Here is a 22,046-nt window from a genome sequence, read left to right on the forward strand (position 1 = left end):
TTAACAATTTACGATTTCTTAAATGAAAATGACAAGAAAATTTAAGAAAAAAATCAAATATTTAGTCTACTTTTGGGCTTTTCTACGAGAACCTAGTTGGAATATTATTCTAAGAAACCGACGTTAATTTTACGTAAAACATTATAATCTCACTCATTTTTCTATATGGTCGGCGTTAAGTCAGAGGGGATCAAGGACCAAGACCTACTCGAGCTGTCAAAAAATTGAACAAGCTGCCACAACTGAATGGACGAAATATTGCAATTTAAGCTCCGTCTGCTTGCAATTCATTAAGCGTAAAAGTAGTGCATCAGCGATTTATATAATATTACACAGTGGGCAGATATCACACACAGCACACACATTTTTGGAAAATAAACTCAGATGGTAATAGTCAATTGCCTTGTGGATACACATTATCTCCAGAAACTTCATTGAAATTACAACGGATCATGCAAGATTTTTATTTTACTGAAAAATTTCATCAGAAATGCGTGTGTTCATTGGCTGCTACGACAGTATTGTTGGTACATGCCGAACCAATTGGTTTTATTATTAGGTGTAGCTGTCATTGTCATATCACTATGGATGCAGTTAGTGATGCCAACATTGATGTTTTTCAAAATTTTCTCAATTTTTCGTTCCTTGATGTACAGCCAGGCGCTATTTTTGGCTAATATGCTGGAACCATTGTGATTTTTAATTTTTTACCTTCTCCTACTTCAAAATAAAGATAAATTGCAATGAGTGAGTGGTTCGTCTGTATAAAAATGCCGTTTGGATCATTCCATTTTCATGCAGAAAAGAGTTAGCACTGTGTAAATATAAACTTTTAGCGGATAAACTTTTTGTCCTTATTTTTTCTTTTATAGTGATTGAGTTAAATGTTTATTTATCAGCATGTAACATTTATTTATATTTATTATATTTATTAACAATAGTTTGTGAACAGATAAACAGATAAGCAAATAAACGGAAAATCAGAGAACCAGAAAATCAGAAAATCAGAACATCAGAAAATCAGAAAATCAGAAAATCAGAAAATCAGAAAATCAGAAAATCATAAAATCAGAAAATCAGAAAATCAGAAAATCAGAAAATCAGAAAATCAGAAAATCAGAAAATCAGAAAATCAGAAAATCAGAAAATCAGAAAATCATAAAATCATAAAATCATAAAATCATAAAATCGGAAAATCAGAAAATCAGAAAATCAGAAAATCAGAAAATCAGAAAATCAGAAAATCAGAAAATCAGAAAATCAGAAAATCAGAAAATCAGAAAATCAGAAAATCAGAAAATCAGAAAATCAGAAAATCAGAAAATCAGAAAATCAGAAAATCAGAAAATCTGAAAATCAGAAAATCAGAAAATCAGAAAATCAGAAAATCAGAAAATCAGACAATCAGAAAATAAGGAAATCGGAAAATCGGAAAATCAGAAACTCAGAAAATCAGAAAATCAGAAAATCAGAAAATCAGAAAATCAGAAAATCAGAAAATCAGAAAATCAGAAAATCAGAAAATCAGAAAATAAGAAAATGAGAAAATGAGAAAATCAGAAAATCAGAAAATCAGAACATCAGAAAATCAGAAAATCAGAAAATCAGAAAATCAGAAAATCAGAAAATCAAAAAATTAGAAAATCAGAAAATCAGAAAATTAAAAAATTAGAAAATCATAAAATCAGAGAACTAGAAAATCAGAAAATCGGAAAATAAGAAAATCAAAAAATCAGAAAATTAAAAAATCAAAAAATTAAAAAAATCTGAAAATCAGAGAACCCGAAAATCAGAAAATTTGAAAATTTGAAAATCAGAAAATCAGAAAATCAGACAATTAGAAAATTAGAAAACCAGAAAATCAGAAAATAAAAAAATCGGGAAATCAAAACATCAGAAAATCAGGAAATCAGAAAATCACAAATTCAGAAAATCAGAAAATCAGGAAATCAGAAAATCAGAAAATCAGAAAATCAAAAAAATTCAAAAGTCCGGGCAAATCAGAGTAAATAAAAAAAATCAGAGAAGAAAAAACAGCTACTGCCAAACCATGTTAACTTTAGACAGTCATACCTCAAGAACGAAAAAAAACACCTCTCTGATTTTTAATATAAAATAACATCAGTTTTGCAGAAAAAAATATAGCGCCCTCGATCTTTAATCACGTAAACTATAAAAAGTAAATACAGTCAATAATTATGAAATCCAAATCCAAAAATTAAGAAATTAGAAAATCAGAAAATCAGAAAATCAGAAAATCAAAAAATTAAGAATCAGCAAATCAGAAAATCAGAAAATCAGAAAATCAGGAAATCAGAAAATCAGAAAGTCAGAAAATCAGAAAATCAGAAAATCAGAAAATCAGAAATGAGAAAATCAGATCGCTTAGATTCTCATATTCTCAGATTCTCAAATTCTCAGATTCTCAGATTCTTAAATTCTCTCAAATTTTAAGATTCGCAAACTGTTTTAGATTCTCAAATTCTCTATATATGAGGATCTGAGAATCTGAGAATTGACGGATTCCATGCCATCTCGTCTTAGGAGTTGGAAGCACCATCTCAGATAGTATTATTTCGTCTATTCCGCCGAAGACGTCAGGTTTCTATATTTTTTAGTTTTTGGAATATAAGGCATTTTTGTATGAAGACTTCTGAAAAAATAATGTTTCACTCGTAACATTTTTGTGTGTAAATTCTCGCGTTTGACATGTTCTTGACATGTTTGTAGATAGAAAAAAGTTAGCAGAGCATGTAAATCGCGATAATGTATACATGAAAATACTACAAATTGAACATTAATAGTATTTCTTCATAGAAAAACATGAAAAAGTTGTTGTTCGGAAATTTTTTGTATTAATTCAAAAATGCCTTATATTCCAGAAACTAATAAAAGATAAACAGTTGACGTCTTCGACAAAAGTTCGTAATGAAGATTAGTTATAATATTGTTTTCAAAGAAAACATGAAAAAGTTGTTGTTAGAAAAACTTTTTCCCTGTAAAACTGCCAATCTTCCGATGTGTGGACAACTTGTTGGAAATTGTAAGGACTATTAATTAATTTTTTTTAAGAATTTAAACAAGTCGCCCATACATCAGAAGATGGACACTATTACAGGGAAAAAGTTTTTCTAACAACAACTTTTTCATGTTTTCTTTGAGAAAAATACAACTAATCCTAGTTTTGTTTGAGATCAAGATAACGATATAGAATTTACACACAATTTTTTTTATTTTTTCAGAAATCTTCATACAAAAACGCCTTATATTCCAAAAACTAAAAAAAGATAGAAAGTTGACTTCTTCGATGAAAGTTCATATTTCAAAAAGATTTAAAACTTTGTTGAATAAATTAACAAAAAAAAACAAATAAAACAAGATAAATAAAAAAATCAGAGAAAGTCTGCGTAAATCATAAAAATTCAAAGAAAGTCAGAGAGAAGCAAATCGGAGGAAATCAGTGAAAATCAGAAAGAAAAAACAGATGAAATCGTAAAAAATGGAAATAAAATCAGATAAAATCAAAATAAATCACAGTAATGTGAGAAATTGCCAAAAAACTTTCCCAAAAATTCTCAAATTATTGTAGTACTTTTTCTTTTTTTCGTTAATTACATCGTTATTGATTGGTGTGACACCTGTCACACCCAGAGCCCGAGTGTTTGTTGTTTTGTGCCTTCAATTGATATCTTGGAATAAAAATCTGCCAAATGATTGATGTAGTTAGTGTCCTGAATCGAAACACCAATATTGTTAATTTATAGAAATGGAAAAAAGCGGACAAACAACAGCTACGGGTATTTTATGAAATTCGTTTTTTTTCACTGTCACCACTGATTCCGATGCAATATGAATTGACTTTTCCTCCGCAATTGTCTGACTGTGAAAAATATCATCACTGATTGAATCGATGTTAATGCTCATTCTCATAATTTTTTTGATTTTCGCTATATGATAAACGAAAACCGCATCGGAAAGGCTTTTAACTTTATTGACTTCGCGTCAGTATAAAAGACATTTGTGCTAACCGATGAACCGATGGAAATAATTTTGTTAATCGTTTGAAACACGTTTTTCAAATGATCAATTCCCGATAATTATCTGACTAATCTGTACCCACTAACATATAATCGATTGCAGAGCTTTTTCCAGGTGTGTAACAAATGACAGGTTGTACCAGTAGATAATGGGATTAAAAAAGACATATACACTTAATATGATTATTCACCCGTAACACCCAGGAAGCCAAACACACACACACTAGTATCAAAGATATTGAATCGTCAAGCCGTATAATGCCGACCCATCAAAGCTTAATAGCTTGGTGGAGGGGGAGGTTTGGTTGGGTAAATAAAGGACTTCGGAGCGACCATACTTACCGGAAGTACATCAGCGAAACGACGAGGTGGAGCACCATGTTCACCAAATGATAGCCGGCCGGTTCGAAGCCATGCAGGAGAAAATTCCAGCGGAACGTCAGCACACACAGGGGCCGATATGATTTATGGCTTTGTTCCTGTTGGGGGAAGAGAGAGAGAGAGAAAAAGAGAGAGAAATAAAGAAAAGGTAGTAAAAAGACATCGGTACGGAACAGAACTAAAATTAATAAATCGCTTGAGAATAATTCATGTGGCTCAGCGGTGGTTTGGTAGGTGAGAATTTATATGCGGGAAAGTAATAAAAAGAAATTATTCGGTTCCGAAATAGCCTGTCGGGCCGAGAAACACAGTGGGGTGGCGCTTATCCGGCTAAGGCTTGCCCCCACCCACTACCAACAGCCAGGCTAGCAGCAGCAGCTAGCGTTTATGCGATGTAATATTGAGATTCAGCTGTGCGAAGCGTTCATTCCACAGAACAGGTGCGCGCGCGAGGTGGGGGAGGGGCAAGGCCAGTAATAATCCACATGAGAATTGCTTTTTATTATATCGGCTGGATTACGATATTTCCCCACTGGTTCACGTGTTTATATAGACACAGATGTTCGCAATGAAGGGTGTGGGAGGAATAAAATTGGAACAACGTCAATCCGGACGATCTTAGCTTCCCCATTTAGTGCACCCTGGGGCGAAATAATAATTATCTTTGCTCGACCACCGGTTCAACCAGTGTCTGTGTAATTTAGCAATCGATGAACGATGGAAACTGGTGATAGATGAGCTTATTATGCGACAAAATTTTCCCCAAAAGAAAGGGAGGCATCTGAGGTCAACGCGGAGGTTATTGTTCCGTATCATGAAAACTTAATGAAAACCGAGGCAGCTTAATGCGCGGGCAGACGCAATATCGACGGCTATTGGTTGCTGTGGGAAATGATGAAAAACGTGTCGGCAGGTCATCAACTAGGACACATCAGAGCGTTGGGGGGTATTTATTTACCGGTAAAAATGGTCGAGATACGAATGCTGATTTCATGGATTTGTTAGCATGATGTAATTGGATAAAGGAAATTCGCTGTTTTCTCATTGAAAGAGGAAAGGAATTTCCTCGCCCGGAACAGCACAAAGTGTAACAAAACCAGATTGCAGCTTGAGAAAACCAGCTGACACCAGGGATGTAAAACCTACTGAATAATTTGTATTTCGAAAGAATATCTGATATTTTAGGGGCTAAAAATATTCAAAAATGCCAAGGACGTGATAAAGTCCCCTTGACATTTAAATATTTGACTGATAGGAGTCTCTTTTGGCTGTACAGTATAATTGCAAATGAAATCGAACTAAAAATGCCGATTTTAAAAACTTGTATATTTGATTCGAATTTTTGAATTTTTTGAATTTTTGTATGTTACCAATCACATTAGCCACAAATTATGAATCCTGATGTGATGTAAAACAAAAAAGCTCTTCATCAATATCCTTCTAAATACAGCCATTCTCAAGATATTAAAAAAAATATTTCCAATTATTTTTGTCTTTTTTATAGTAAATATGCTCTTTTAATATGTTTGTTGTGTTATACCGCCATGTTCATGGAATTTTATGAATTTGCTTATAATTTTCAACTACTTTTCCAAATACATCATTATGCTAAAGAGTTACATTGAAAATCATTATCGCAACGTTTTTTATTAACCCACATATCTTCAAATGTTTTTCAACGTAACCCTTAACATATAGTTTTACCATAATGATGTATTTGGAAAAGTAGTTGAAAAGTCTGATTCTTATGGACTCGGAAACTACTGAACCGATCGATAATAAAATTGATATGTAGGGGTTTTTGGGGCCGGGAAGGTTTTTTTCGTGATAGTTTGAGACCCATCCTCCCTCTCTGGGGGGGCTGCCATATAAATGAAACCCAAATATCTGCATTACTCGAGAATTAATCACGCAAATGGAACGAAATTTGGCATGTGGAGGTTTTAGGGTGCAATAAATATTTCTATGGTGGTTAGACACTCCACCCCCCTCTCAAGCAAATGGAGCCAAATTTGGCATGTTAAGATTTTAGGGGGCACGAAACGTTTCTATGGTGAATAGACGCTCCTCCCCCCTCTCTAAAGGGGAGAAGAGGGAGGGGTCTGTGTCTGAAAATAATATGATATTATAATGATGAATTTTTGAATTGAAATATATTAAAGAATGGCTGCATTTAGAAGGAGATAAATAAAAGCTTTTTTATTGTAAACTAGCTGACCCGGCAAACTTCATCCCGCCCAAAATTTGTTTTTTGTTATCAATACCTTCAAAAATTCACGTTTTCTTATTATGAGCTAGTTCATGGGTCCAATCGCAGAAACTCAATATGCCAAATTTGGTTTCATTTTCTTTATTAATTCTCGAGCAATGCAGAAATTGGGGGTGGAGAGTCTAACCATCATAGAAACATTCATTGCACCCTAAAACCTCCATATGCCAATTTTCGTTTCATTTGCTCATTTAATTCCCGAGTAATGTAGAAATTTGTGTTTAATTTGTATTGCAGGCCCCCCCTAAAAGAGGGGGAGGGGTCCCACACTATCACGAAAAACTTCCCCGGCCCCAAAAACCCCTGCATACCAATTTTGATGTTGATCGGTTCAGTAGTTTTCGAGTCCATAAGAATCAGACAGACAGACAAACAGACAGACAGAAATCCATTCTTATATATATAGATCACATTAGGATTCATAGTTTGTGCTCAAAAATGATTGTTAACATACAAAAATTCCAAGTTTCGAAAATTCATAAAAATGCTATGTTCGACAAAGTTTGTTAAAAATAGTTTTACCATTTTGGACTATTTTTTAAATTTTCTACAAGACTTCTATTTTATGCGAAAAAATTAAAAATACATACAGTTATACCTCGATATAAAGCAACCTCGATAAAACGTAACTTTTTGAGGTGTAAAAAAAACAATTCAGAAATAGTTTTTGGAGTATAGATTATTTCAAATAAATGTTTCTCGTTAGTTTTCAAACAAATAAGTACCGTAAAATGGGGTAGCATTGGTAGTTTTCATTTTGGATCTCAATTTTATTTTTTGATAAAAGAGATCATGTATAAAAGCAATGCACGGATTGTTTTGTATTACAGTCCACGACAATGTTACTTATGAAATACGCATTCCTTCACCCTGATATTCTTAAGCGGCCTTTTCATTTGGTATTGTTATGGCATTTTTTGAACTTTTAGCATAACTTTGAGCATGTTTCAAGAACAAAAATTCAGAGGAATGTCCATTTGTAGATAAAGTAAGTCACACATAGAAACTATGAAAGTAAACATTGATACTAGAGATGAAAAAGTCAATATTTGCTATCTGGAGGCGATCTGGCATAGTGGTAACATCCATACCTCTCACGCTGAAGGTCACGAGTTCAATTCTCACTCCCGACATTCTTCCAAAAATGGAAAGTAAAAGTGACGAACCAGTCAAATGAGTTGAAAGTCACTATAATACAGATAAAAAAAATATATTTGCTATCCGGCTGGATACGGGATATTGGAAAAAATCCATAATTTTTCATTAACACAACATAAATAACGGACGGCGTCAGTGGTTGTGTGGTTAGCGTAACAGCCTCACAATCCGAGCTGGCGTCGTTGGGATTTTTTGAGGCGAAAGATCTCTGGTTACGTCTTCCTTCGGAAAGGAAGTAAAAGAAGTTGGCCCGGCTCATGAGCTGTTGAGTCTGATAGGTAGGAACAGCAAAATCATTTATCCTTGATTAAAAATAAGGTTTGATTGCTGAAAAGCCAGATTTAAAAAAAATTAAATCAATATTTGCTCATAACATTAATTTATTAACTGTACTTAAAATTACCCAGTGGTTATTATTATGATGAATAAATAATACATTTTCGGAAGTTGGTGATGACAACCGATTACGCTTTGCTGTGTGATGCTAACTTCAGAGAGCAGTCTTCGCTGTAATACTACTGCAAGGAGCTGAAAGATAAACTCTAGCAATCCTTGCCTCAATTGACTGCTTAGATTTTAATGACCACTAAATGTAAGGATCGTGATTGCGATCGATTCTAAATGTTTTCCTATTTCATGGAATTCGTTGGCAACGAGATTTTTTTTCCTGAACGCGACGCTTACAATTATATTCATTTGTCACTTCGTTAAAACAGTCCCAAAAGGTGTGTCGTGAGTTTCGGTATCCAGCCAACCTACTATCCGTTTCATCACTAATTGATACCAATTTCACTTCAATTTTTTTAGACCTTTTCCTCTACTTAAAACTTAAATCATGTTTGTCTTCGAAAATTATCTTAAGTGGGCATTAGAAAGGGTCATAAATACTGCTGGGTGATAGAAAATGAATTTTTGCGCATTTTTGAGTAATCATAAACAGTTTCGCATCAATAAAAAAAATTTTTTTTTTGTTTTGATAAAACGTAACTCGATGATATAACGTAACGAGGAAAAAAATAAAGTTGTCTTATATCGAGGTATAACTGTATATAAATTTAAAAAAAATGAAATTGAAACAAGCAATAAATTAGAAATGTTTTTTTTCAAATTTCTCGAGAATGGGTACATTAAGAAGGAGATTGATACAGAGATTTTTATTTTAAATCACATCAGGATTCATAATTTGTGACTAAAAATGATTGTTAACATACAAAAATTCGAAGTATCGAAAATTCATAAAAAATCGATGTTCCACAAAGTTCGTCAAAAATAGTTTCACCACCTTGGACTATTTTTTCTACATGCCTTCTATTTTATGCGAAATTAAAAAATTAAAAAAAGAAACAATATGTGTTTAAGATATTGCAAATTAAAGTTCTTTTTTGTAGATAAAAAAAAGAGTACAATTTTTTTTACTCAGTGTATATTTTTCTCACGTTTGGACATCAATACTTTAGAACTCTTTCTAAGTCAATATTTCGGTAAGACTCATAGTTTTTGAGATATAAATTATCAAAAATTTCTTTTACTAAAATCGATACGCACTTTTCAAAAGTTACACTTGAGTAAAAAAAAACTGGCAAATGCTGTGGAAAACACTTATTTCCTCCAATCCAAACGGAATACAAACTTTCATTCAAATCAAAAATACTCATGTTTTGTCATTTGTCGATTTGATTTGGAATTGCTCTACAGAGTCAGATTTTTTTCACACTAGAAAAAAAAACCGAAATCCGCAACACTTCGCGCCGTCCACAGATTAAAATGATGTCGTCGATTTGCATCCCAACGATGTCCTGACTCACTGTCACTGCCGACTGTCGCGCGGATAACAATCACTTGATATACTGCGCGCGATGAAATGTGTCAGAGAGAAGATTCCCAAACCATGGTGTCGCGTGACTGATGGCAGTATTAAGTATTTCAGGTTCGTATTCCTCTGGTTTCGATCACACCGTTTTGTGTTGTTGTTGTTTCTGGCGGGGGTGAATAATGCTGCCAACAGTGAATATATATTCGCCGGCCTCAGTGTGTGTGTGCGGTTTGACAGTTTAATGTCAGTTGGACGTTATTTTTGCTGGTTGCAAAAATAAACGACGAAGGCTGTGATCCATGACCTCGTTGTCCCCTTCTCTAAACTTCCAACCAATCCTTTATGACACTTTTTTAATTCAATCTTCTCACACTTTCGGATTATCTGTCAGTCCGATTCGATTCGATTACTCCTCCCCACGCTCTATTTCAATCCGAGTGGGGCGTGGGACAGAATTTGCGCGCTTGGAGATAGCTTCCAGATTTCTCCGTTTGCTGTCCTTTCTCGCATCTCCCCACCCCAATGCGAAAAAAAGGAAGAAGATTAGCTTTTGTGGTACCAGAATGCCGCCATATTATATTATCTATTAGATTACTTTTTTGCCAGCTTTCCGATTTCTGTCTGTTAGCTGCCCTTGGCGACTAGCGCCTGGAAAATCGGGTCAGCTGGCTGCGATAGCTTTCGCTCTTTTCAGTGTTCAATAGAGCGAATCAGTGGCTGGTAGCGCTTTCCCACCGGAAATGCTAGCGCTCCCGGTCTTGACATGCTCCAGGGTGTATGTCCATTGATTTTGTATCTTGTTGAAAAATTGTGTCCTCTAGAAGATGGATGGTTTCGGTGGGTTTTTTCCGCTGATTTAAGTTTAAGCTGATTAGTGGTACAGTCATGAGAATTTTGGATGATTAACGCCACTTTTTTCACTGAAAGTGAAATTTATTTCGAAAAAGTTAAGAAAACGTCTGCGAAATAAATAACTATACAGCAATTATACGCCAAATCAACAGAAACAAGAGCCAATTTTTTTTCGGGGGTCTTCGTAGCCACATTAGTTGCGCGTTCGCTTAGTAAGCGATCGATCGTGAGTTCAAAACTCAGGGCCCTCATTGACCATCTTTGTGTTGTTACAGAATAGCTACGTCCACGCAACAATCATCAGCGATGGAGATTGATCCACGGTCGAAATAAGATCGATTCATCCATACAACTGCTCTGCTTTGCAAGACACATCGGGCTGCTGTTCTATAAATAACTCAACAATGATCAATCAACTGTCTCCGCTGTCCGGTGGTCCAACTGGATAATGGAAGAACAGAAAGAATACTCTTACGCCTAAATGGCTACTGTGTGAATGTACCATATGTAATGGTATAGAAGGAATACTGGCGAATGGCAACTGTGTAATGTGCTAATTATAGATATGATAACCATGTGACATGTACACGATTCAAATTCGGCTCTGTTACAGCTAGATTGCGAATGAGCCTTAAATAAATAAGAGGGATAGAAAAAAGGCCAATTTTGACGCGCAGGAAATCACAATTTTCATTATCATATGGTCAATTTTAACTACGACTGATCTTTTAAAAGGACGTATCCAGAATCATTGATTTTTTTTTCAAAATATCGTTACACTAAATTCATGTGCATTGCGAAATAATTAAAATATGATGTACGATAAGGTTTTGTAAAATAATCAAATACAGCGTGGAATCGATTATATACAGTATCTGATCTATTTTCACCGTATATAATCGAGTAAAAAAATTTCTTCAATAGTTTTTTATGCAAATATTTTTTTTTTGTTTTTTTGGAATTAAATTTTTGATTCATTCCCTTAAAGTCATAAAATATCTTTCTCACATGAAAAATCCGAATTCATTCGGGAGGTGATAGAGTATCATATTTGATGAAAAAAAACCTTCTACGCATATTTTCGAATTTCAACAATGACAGATTTATATAAATCTTTTGTTTGTGACGAACTCTGTTGCCTAAAACTGACATTAACATTAAAAATTGTTTCATAAAAACGTAAAAAATTGTTACTCTACAATTTGTTCTTTGACACCCAAACGTCTATCTATTTCAATTTCCCTGCAATATCGATATAAACAATTCCTGGTGAAAATTCAAGCAAAATCTTCAAAAACCACGATTTTGACCCCACTGTACATATGAAAGCCACCTTAATTTCACCTTAACGTTGAAAGGTAATATTTTTTCGTGAAAAAAAAGCCATATTTGAAACATAAAAACAAAAAATCTCAAACTGTATATAATCGAGTTCAAAATTGTATATAATCGAATCACAATATAATCGAGTCTGACCTGTATTTAGTTTTATTTTGGAGTTGATTGGAATCCCAACCTGGATTTTGAATCCAATGCACAATGGTCCAGGAGATGCATTTAAGTGGAAATTAGCATTTAGAGCTCGACAGTTATTCTCTAGACAAAAACTGTCTTAGACAAAGTTGTTACACATAATAAAGCGCTCATTTTTATGTTATCAAAAATAGGGTGACCAAAATTGTCAATGAAAAAAACAAACCTAACTTTCTTATCTTTATAGATAGAGGTAAACATAGTTCGACAATGTTGTAGTCCCAGTTATTTGAGACATCTTTGTGGAACAAAGATTTTCTCTATCTCTTAAAATAATCGATATAGCGTCTTTGTTCTAAATTACGTTAGGGTTACTATTAAAAAAATATTTTTCCGCTCTAACTTTTATATTTCAAATTCTTTATGCAAATTTCTTCCCAAAAAATACGCTCTCTTCAATTGTTTGTCATTCTTTCTGGAGCACACATAAACAAAGTTTATTGACGGCATTTGAAAGAACATATTTCACTCTACATGATGTGTGATTTTCAGAATTATGTTATTTTTCGTGTTCGAGTAAATTAAAATTGAAATCATGAGTTTTTGGGTAAAAACCATCAATAACCTTGAGTAGGATGAGGATATAGACAAGTTCTGCATAAAAAAATGTTCGTATCGATAAGCTCTAAATGTCGTACGAAGACAGTTTGGATGTAGAATTTGAAATATAAAAGTTAAAGCAGAAAAAACACGTTTTTCCATGGTCACCCTAATGCAACTTAGAAAAAAAGCGCTAAATCGATTATTATAAAAGATAGAAAAAATCTTTGCTCTACAAAGTTTTTCAAAATATCTAAGGCTACAACATTGTTGAACTATGTTTATCTCTATGTATAAAGATAAGAAAGTTAGATTATTCATTTCATCGACAGTTTTGGTCGCCCTATTTTTGATAACATAAAAATGAGCGCTCTATCATATGTAACAACTTTGTCTAAGACAGTTTTTGTCTAAACAATGAATATCTCCCACAAAGTTGTTTTTGTAACTATGAAAACTTGTTGTAGGGTAACTATGAAAAAACGGGTTTTTTTACTCTAACTTTATATTTAAAATTCACCATCAAAATGGTCTTCGTACGACTTTTAGAGCTTATCAATACCAATATTTTGCGATGCAGAACATGTCAATATCTTAATACTGCTCAAAGTTATTGATGGGTTTTCATCCAAAAACTCATGATTTCAATTATAATTTACTCAAACATGATAACATATCTTTGAAAATCACATATTATTTAGAGTGAAATCTGATCTTTCAAATTCCGTCAACAAACATTTTTTATGTTTGCCCCAGAAAGAATGACAAACAAATGAAAAGAACGTGTTTTTTGGGAATAAATATCAATAACTTTGAGTAAAGTTGAGATATTGACAAGTTCTGCATAGAAAAATGTTTATATTAGTATGTTCTAAAAGTCTTTCGAAGACAGTTTGCATGTAAAATTTGAAATATAAAAGTTAGAGCAAAAAAAAACTGTTTTTTTCATGGTGACCCTTACGTAACATAGAACAAAGGCGTTATATCGGTTATTTCAAGAGATAGTGAAAAACTTTGTTTTACAAAGATGTCTCAAATAATTGGAGCTACAACAATGTCGAACTATGTCTACCTGTAGAGATAAGAAAGTTAGATTTTTTAATTCATCGACAATTTTGGTCACCCTATTTTTGAAAACATAAAAACGAGCGCTCTATCATGAGTAACCACTTTGTCTAAGACAGTTTTCATCTAGAGAGTAACTGTCAAGCTCTATATGCTAATTTCCACTTAAATGCATCTCTTGGACCATTGTGCAATGGTATATGGATTCCAGGTTCAAAATCCAGGTTGAGATTCCAAGCTCAGAAATCCACATTTCAGATTCCAGATTACAGATTTCAGATACTATAGAATCTGGAGTCACATTCAACATTCATATTTTAGATCCACAATTCTTATTTAATTCTTCAGATTCCTGAAAAAGTGTAACATTCAAACACATGTGAATGTAAGACTACAACGTTTTTTTCCGATAATATAATATTTCCGTTTCAGGTCAGGTCAATCTTTAAGTCCAACAGGGATTCAATTCTAAGATCATACATATTTATTTCAGATCCAGTTTCTTGTGTATTGGCCTAATAGTCTCATTCCGGATTTTAGAGTGCATGCCATGTTTGCTTTCCGGTTTATGGTGCAGGTTACGGATTTTCGTATGAATTCCAGGTTAGGAACTCTTATTCCCGCTATTGATCAAACTTTCCGTTCGGTTCAGATTTTAATATCCATCTGGATTGAGATACTGGTCGGACTCGATTATATATGATTCAATTATATGCAATTTTGGACTTGATTTTATACAGTCTGATTTTTTTTTACATTTCAGATATATTTCAAGCGAAAATCTAACTTTTCAACATTAAGGTGGAATATATGTGGATATTATACGTACAGTGGTGTAAACATTTTCACCAGGAATTGTTTATATCGATATTGCAGCGAAATTGAGAAATATAGAAGTTGGGTGTCAAAGAACAAATTGTAGAGCGGTTAGAGAGCTTCATTTTAATTGATAGAAAATATCAAGTTTAAAATGAATGTTTAGGATAACATTAATAATAACACATTAAAAATGACTAACTTTCAAGTTTTCATTTCCAAAATGTAATTTGTATCCACTAATTTAGATGTTCCACTACTATACCCTGTACTTAATTTTCTTATCTTTCGAATGGAAGCAATAGAATCGTCTTCCGTAGCGTATTTTTTATGTAGAGCCAGTTTGAGGCAACAGAACTTGAACAAAAAAAAGTTTTATAACTCTGTCATTGTTGATATTCGAACATATGCGTAGAAGATTTTTTTTCATAAAATACGATCGTCTATCACCTCCTGAGAGATTCTGGATAAATTTATGTTTTTCATCTGAGAAAGTTGTTTTCTGACTTTAAGTAAATGAAAAAAACAAAAAAAAGTATATATATACAAAAAAAACGAATGAAAAAAAATTGTTTTTTACTCGGTTATATACAGGATTCGATTATATACAGTGAAAAGAAATCCGAGACTGTATATAATCGAGTCCACCCTCTAATACATTTTGAATATCACTATATCGGGTTGGCATGCAATGGCTGTATACGAGTAGAGCTTTTAAACTGCAAAGTTAAATTCGCCTCTAGCCTAGAGAAAGAGACTTTTACACTTTAACGCGTTTATAAAAGTAAATCATATCAATAATTGAAGTACAGTGACTTAATTGGAGAACCTGAATTACAATAACTTTAATCCACAGAATATCAATACGAATAATCAGAATCCGTAAGTCTGAAATCTAAGAACATGAGCCCAAAGAATATTGATACGGAGAATGTAATCAGAAGTATACTTATCAGGAAAAATGAATCCGAATCCGAAAAAAAACCAATTACTAAATGTAAAACTTAATCTGAAGAAAGTTATCGTAGATCGGAAATCGTTTTTTTTTTTAGAATACTTCTACTTGAATTAACTCAAGCAAAGATTTTGTTCAATTTCGACTCAAAATATCTATTTCTTTCTATTTTGATTTATGCCCCAGTTTCTATGTTCTATTACTAGTTTATTTTTTAACAAATAAAATAATTTTTATTACTTTTGATTTTTTTAAATATTTACGTCATGAGATAGTTTGTCTTTTGTTATTCACTGATTTGATTTATTTTTTCTTTTCTTGCATTTTCCTATTAATTATGTTTTTCTTTTTTTTTTATTCAAAAATTTTTCGTCATAATCTTTATATTTCTATTTTCATATGATTTCTCATTTTAATACATAAGTTTTGTTCCTATTTTCTTCTTCCAAATTTTTCCAATTCTGGATAATATTTTATTTTAATTAAATTTTTCCCATTATCATATTGTGAGCTGACTTTTTATCATTTAAACAAGTTTTATCAACTATCTTCGATATTAGTTTTTATCAACTGCAATTCATATTAGTTTTTTTTCATGAATTTACTTTCATTCCTCTGTATGCTTAAGTTGGTTTTATGCTTAATTCTGTGTTCTGATTTTTCTATGCGCATTCATTTAACATTTCTATGTGGAAACCAGAATTTCCTTGCTCTGCTGAGTAACAACTATTTTTGCTTCTATTTTTATTACATTCTCAAACTCTCATATACTAATCAATCAATTAATTCAATGCAAATGGAAATAGTAAGGAATATCAATCGACGGGCCTTACTTATTTGATTTGATTCATTATTTTTGATTTATTTGATTTTTGCTTTGTTTGTTTACCTTTTTGGCACCAAAGTTCACTCAAGAAATATTACCTTTCTGCAGAAGTCTTTTTAAGGTATCAATGAAAAAAAAACAGTTTAATTAATATGATTCTAGCGTTCAGAATCATAAACACCTAATATTTGGTGAGAATAAAAATTGAATTTTTATTAAGTTCAGAGAAGATTAGAAGTCAATAAAAATTTAATTTAAATATCTGCGAAAATAACAGTTAAGCCATTATGATTTTGAATGCTAGCATCAATTGAAAAAAATGTGGTTCGTTCATTTTTATTAATTCGATTATTATTGCCTTTAATAACAAAACTTTCTCTATTTAGTGGATTATTATAAGAAAAGTAACACTTTTTTCTTCTCCCGATTATTGGATCTCTTTGGACATTGAATTCTTTTTGACAACCAATTTGATTCTATTCCAGGATGAAACGTAAAGGAATTTTCATATAAACTTTTCGACCGCCAGTTGAAACCTTAGTGGTGAATATTTGCACTAGCACTCTGAGAAATAACTAGTAAATATGGTCAATTTTGTGATTAATGAAAATGTTAGTCTTTTGCATTTTCTATCAATAATTAATCGGTATGGGTTATTTTTGGACACATTCTTTTAAATATAAATAATACTAGCAATACGAAATATTCGTTTATATACGAATGAGCAATATTCAAATTAAGAAATTAAAAGCCCGTTTTCGCCGTCTCTGATCCTCTCTTCGGTGATTTGTTTTGCGATTGCTAAAAGATGAATTCTACTCGTAATATTACGCGATCTGCGTGGAAGTGTCCCTAAAGGTAGAAGAAAAATGATTGATTTGAGCTGTAGAATGCAGTTCACTCGGCTTGCATGCCATATGCTGAGGAAAGAGAAAACTTCAATTTAGTGATAGATACGTACATATGTGTACTTAATCTTCAACTTGGTACAAAAGGATTTTGGTCCAGTGGCAGCGTATATATCAAACACGAAAAATATGTCATTCTGAATTTTTCATGTGTTTTGTAAAGATGTCTCAACATCTTTTTGTTCGACAAAAATAACAGAAACTATACATTTTACCTAAAAGTAAACATTTACTAGGCTAACTTTTTTTTGGCAGAGGAGCAAAATCAGTGCAATTTTATTTTTCGGTGGATGCATGTAGATGATTTCATGAAACTGTTGTTGTGCTAAGCAGATGTCGATCGCTAGCGTTTGACGCAGACGTATTTCATCTATAACTGCGACTCTTTTTGAAAGTCACGCCTCGTGCATCGTGTTTTTTTCTTCAATTAACGAATTATTCACGATATCCATCGTTGTCCTAATTCAACGGTGTTCCAGAAAAGTATGGCTCATTTTCTTTCCAACTCTTGCACCAACCCTTCGAAGCCCCCCGCGGAACACCAGGAAGCACAAGAAGCCCAAATGTTAAAACAGGATGTACCGAATTAATGCAAACTGTAATATGCCACGCGAGCTGTGAATTGTGCTTCCGAAATTTTCCCGGACCGTTTTGTGTTTTATTTTGTTTCCTGAAGTTGACACTATTTTCATTCGGGCTACCGAGGCTGCTGAAAATAATGCCATTCGGATAATCCCTCTAGGAGATGCCCACTAGGACAACTCGGGGCTTTTTGGGGGGTTTTGGCTGAGAAGGGACGAGCCGTGCCTATGTCGTGGCATTGTTTTCCCAGAGCTTCACACGCCCTTCTGCCAGCGTCGTAAATCACCGATAAGAATCTCGGATGGGCCCTATGGCGGCGGCGAATGAAACGGAAGTTTTAACCCCATTCGTGTTTGGCTGGCGGGAAAAGTTGCAAATGGGTTTCGCTCGGGGGAGTTGAAGTTCGGTTTAATCGGGGGTAATTGGTTTGCTAACAAGTGGAAACTATCTGCGTGCAGGCGTACAAATTCGTATCATATTCCAGCTGGGATAGTACTTGATTAAACTACTGATAAACCGTCCGGATCTTTCTCCAAAAAAAACCATTCTTTATTCCATTCTGCCGGAAAGGAAGGATATCGCCGCGCAAATTGAGTGCAATTCAATTTGTCCTCAACAAACAACCCAACAACAGCAACAGAAAAATAACAAATTCGGCCTTCACTTTAGGCTTCAGAGCCGGCGAAGTGGCAACGAATATGCAAATATTTGATCTTTCCATACGCACGATAGCAAGAGACAAATCTAATAAGAGGATTCCGTTCATGACACACTTTCGGCATTTATTATGAACAACGCATTGCACGGATTCCACAAACTCCAAACCCTTGTCGGGTAGGATATAGTCATACCCACTCTATCTCGTTGTCCTCAACTCGTTGAGTCGCAGCCGCAGAAGCAAAACCACCAGAGCAAACTTGGAAATCCTTGAAGCAACAACAAAAAAATGGGACCGAAAAAGTTCCAGTTCGGGTCCAATTTTCTTGAATTAAATTTGTGATTTATTATTCAACTCGTGTTTCGGCCTGAGACTATCACCGCGATACAATGGCCGGAACAAGTGCGCTACGGCACTGCCGATCGCATTCGTATTTCCCGGTCCCTCAAGCATCTCTTCCAGCCTCGAGTGTCCTTGCCGGCCGGAAAAATAAAACGAACAGAACGAAAATGCCTATATTGTGACCGGTCTGTCGGTCGAATCACATTCCCAGCATTCCTGGCCTCGCTTCGCTTGTTTCGATTTCTACGTTTTGACTCTCGTGAAGTAGCGGTCCGATGTGCTCTGGGCAAGGAAAGCCGGAAATCGAAACACTAATCTGAGCTGAAAAGTTCAGACACTGGGCGTGGACGAGGGAAAGGTGTGCAATAACCCGAATTGGGAGCTTATCTTCGGTGCACGAGAGTCGATAAATTCTAAAACAAACGACAGGTAGGATTTTTTTTCCTGTTTCCCATATTTTCCATACCTTTCCATTGGATAGGCGCCCGGCGGAAGTTATTTGTGGGGCATGACTGGGAATGCAAATTAAAATTTGTACAATTTGTCCGGTTGTGTTGGAACATGCACGCACACCCAGCAAAGGACATTGTTCCAATTGGAAAGTTGTAAATTTTATTATCCCTCATCCGAGAACTTAACAAGCTATCTTCGCTCAAACAGCACCAATCGAAGCTATTTTGGATGTGTACTGTTCAAATCCATGTTCTTCGTATAAGGGGAGAGGGGTAATCCGAAAACGACCACAGCATCCAATGTTTCCAAATCCTGTTCTGCATTCTTGACATGGCTTCGCCGAAACCAGAGGTCCCCGCCCCCCACTTGCCGGTGGAACAACACTCGATACAAGTTAAAGGGACTCAATCCTGTGTGTCGTCCCGTATGTGTGTCCGTATTGCTCAATGTTTGGCAGTATTTGCGATAGTTCATCCTCATCCGCTGATAAAGCCTTCCGAATGTTGGGGAGGGGGCCAAGAAGGGGGAAACATTCCTTCATTTGGCTCTGGTTGGTTGGACCATGGACTCACAGTGTGTATGTGTGGGAAGTTGTAAACGCAATGTAACGATGTTCGAAATTTCCTCGGTCTTTTGCAAACGACAGTTCGATTCGGAAAATGCCGTTTACGAGATTAGACTGATTGACCTCGTTTACGATTCAGTGAAGCTTCCGGAGAGGCTTCGGGTCGATGACTGGTTTGGGGGATTACCCAACGCAATGCATGGTAAGCCTGATGGGTAAAGAAAGATTTGGAAGCAAAACACAACAAGGCCCAAAAGACAGTATCGACCATCCTTCTCTAGTCTTAATCTGATTGTTTCATGCATACATTCTTTTGCTATATATTTTCAAAGGTATGAATAGAATAAATTCTAATTGATTTATTTTGGAACTAGCTGACCCGGCAAACTTCGCCTCGCCCAAAATTTGTTTTTTGTTATCAATACCTTTAAACATTTACATTTTCTTACTGAGCGCAAGTTCATGAGTCCAATCGCAGAACTGTTCGTTGATTGATCTTCTAATCGACCCCGTTAAATATATCTTTTACTAAAAAAATCCTAGTACTTCTACCAAAACTCATCATTATAATATCAGATTATTTTCAGACACATTTCTCGTTCAAGATTTTTCAACCACTTGCAAATAACATGTTTCTCCGTTACATGGAATAAATGTTCTATCCAGAAAATATGATAGAATAAAGACAGCCCTTAATCGGACAATTCCTTCCTCGAGTTCTGCTCTTATTAACACATACGGCGATACATTTTCATTGGTATAGATAGAAGAAGATATAGAAGTGAGTTTCATCACATTAAAATCCATTTCCAGTTTCGAACAAAGATCAATTTCGCTAGCGCAAACATCAAATGGACTAAAAGCACTTGTTACTATGTAATTGTAGAACAAAAACGCCTACTTACCAATTTTCATGTCGATCGGTTAGGTGGTTTCCGAGTTCATAAGAATCAGACACACAGACAGACTGAAATCCAGTACTTTTCATTAATGGTAGTGGATAGTTGAAAAACTCGGCCAAATCAACTTTTTTTTAAATTTTTAACACACTGATAGATATTTTTCATTATCTTCTCCTACACTTTAAGCATATTCGCTGAACTAAATGTTAGTTTTATTCATGTTCATTCTTTCTATTTTGGTCCACTGCTTCGTTTTTTCTTTATTTTGTTTTTCTGGTATGAGACGGGTGCTGTTGGGGGAGGAACGATAAACAAAAGTCGATCACGTGCTTCACGGCAGGAATCTCCCTTATTCCTCACTACTGGTGTCAAACCACCATAAAAACATTTATTGCACCATAAACCCTCCACATGCCAAATTTGGTTTCATTTGCTTGTTCAATTCTCGAGTAATGCAGAAATTTGTGTTTCATTTGTATGGCAGCCCCCCCTTAGAGAGGAGGGTGGAGAGTCTAACCACCATAGAAACATTTATTGCACCCTTTGCTCCGACTTGCGCTGTGGTCACGCGTATTCCAGAGCTTACCACTCAGATGCATTCAAGGCGTGTTATTTGGCATAGAAATCTCAACTGAGTACAAGTAAAAATGACGCAAGTAATAGTACGTTGAGACGGCGAAGTTCCTCTAGGAACGTTAGTGCCATTTAAGAAGAAGAAATATTTCAACATAGATACGAGAAAAGCGACATTTTCCGTTTTTTTTTCATATCGACATCATCTACATATATACTCTCCCTAGACACTTAGGCTCTGAATTTCATTCGATGTCTAGAAAGAAAAGAAAATATGATCAACTAATGAAAAAAAACAACAACTATTAAACAGACATCTCAATAAGTTTGACTTCCGGTGCGCCCTAATCGTCAGAACCAGACACACGATCAGCCTTTTTCGTTGGCACCAACAATTTATACTGAAGAGTTAATTTTAAGAATTTCGTTTCATACTTGAAGAGTATCCGAGCAAGGCCCTACAGAGTATCCCTCTCTGACGAATCGTTACTCAGTAATGATCCAATTTATTCGAGCAGTTAATATTCGAAACTTACTACCTGGAACAAATCGGCGGTTGAGGGATAGACCAGCGTGATTGCGCATTATCCGGCGAGGATTTTATGCGCTCTCATTCAACACAAAACAGGAGAAGTTTATGGTATGTGAGTTAGGTCATGCATTCCGTCACTAATTTTTGAGACAACGCAGCAGTCATTAAATCGAGAAATATCGTATATACAGCATCATATGTAACATATTTTGGGTGGTATATAATGCGCCTAAATAGCATATGCAAAAGTGGAGGCGATATACATACATGGCTAATTCCTGGGAAT

General features: G+C 34.5%; 1 protein-coding gene across 2 annotated transcripts in view; it reads right to left on the reverse strand.

Annotated features, from left to right (window-relative positions):
• LOC129770761 (protein O-mannosyl-transferase Tmtc3-like) overlaps positions 1 to 22,046 on the reverse strand; it is a 640,228-nt gene that overhangs the window by 425,782 nt on the left and 192,400 nt on the right. For both annotated transcript variants that reach the window (XM_055773813.1, XM_055773812.1), the window contains exon 3: positions 4,380 to 4,516. In XM_055773813.1, coding sequence (XP_055629788.1) covers positions 4,380 to 4,516 — 137 coding nt within the window. The remainder of the gene's footprint in view (positions 1 to 4,379; positions 4,517 to 22,046) is intronic.

Source organism: Toxorhynchites rutilus, chromosome 2 (assembly GCF_029784135.1).
Source record: "Toxorhynchites rutilus septentrionalis strain SRP chromosome 2, ASM2978413v1, whole genome shotgun sequence".
In the NCBI taxonomy this organism is placed as follows: Eukaryota; Metazoa; Arthropoda; class Insecta; order Diptera; family Culicidae; genus Toxorhynchites; species Toxorhynchites rutilus.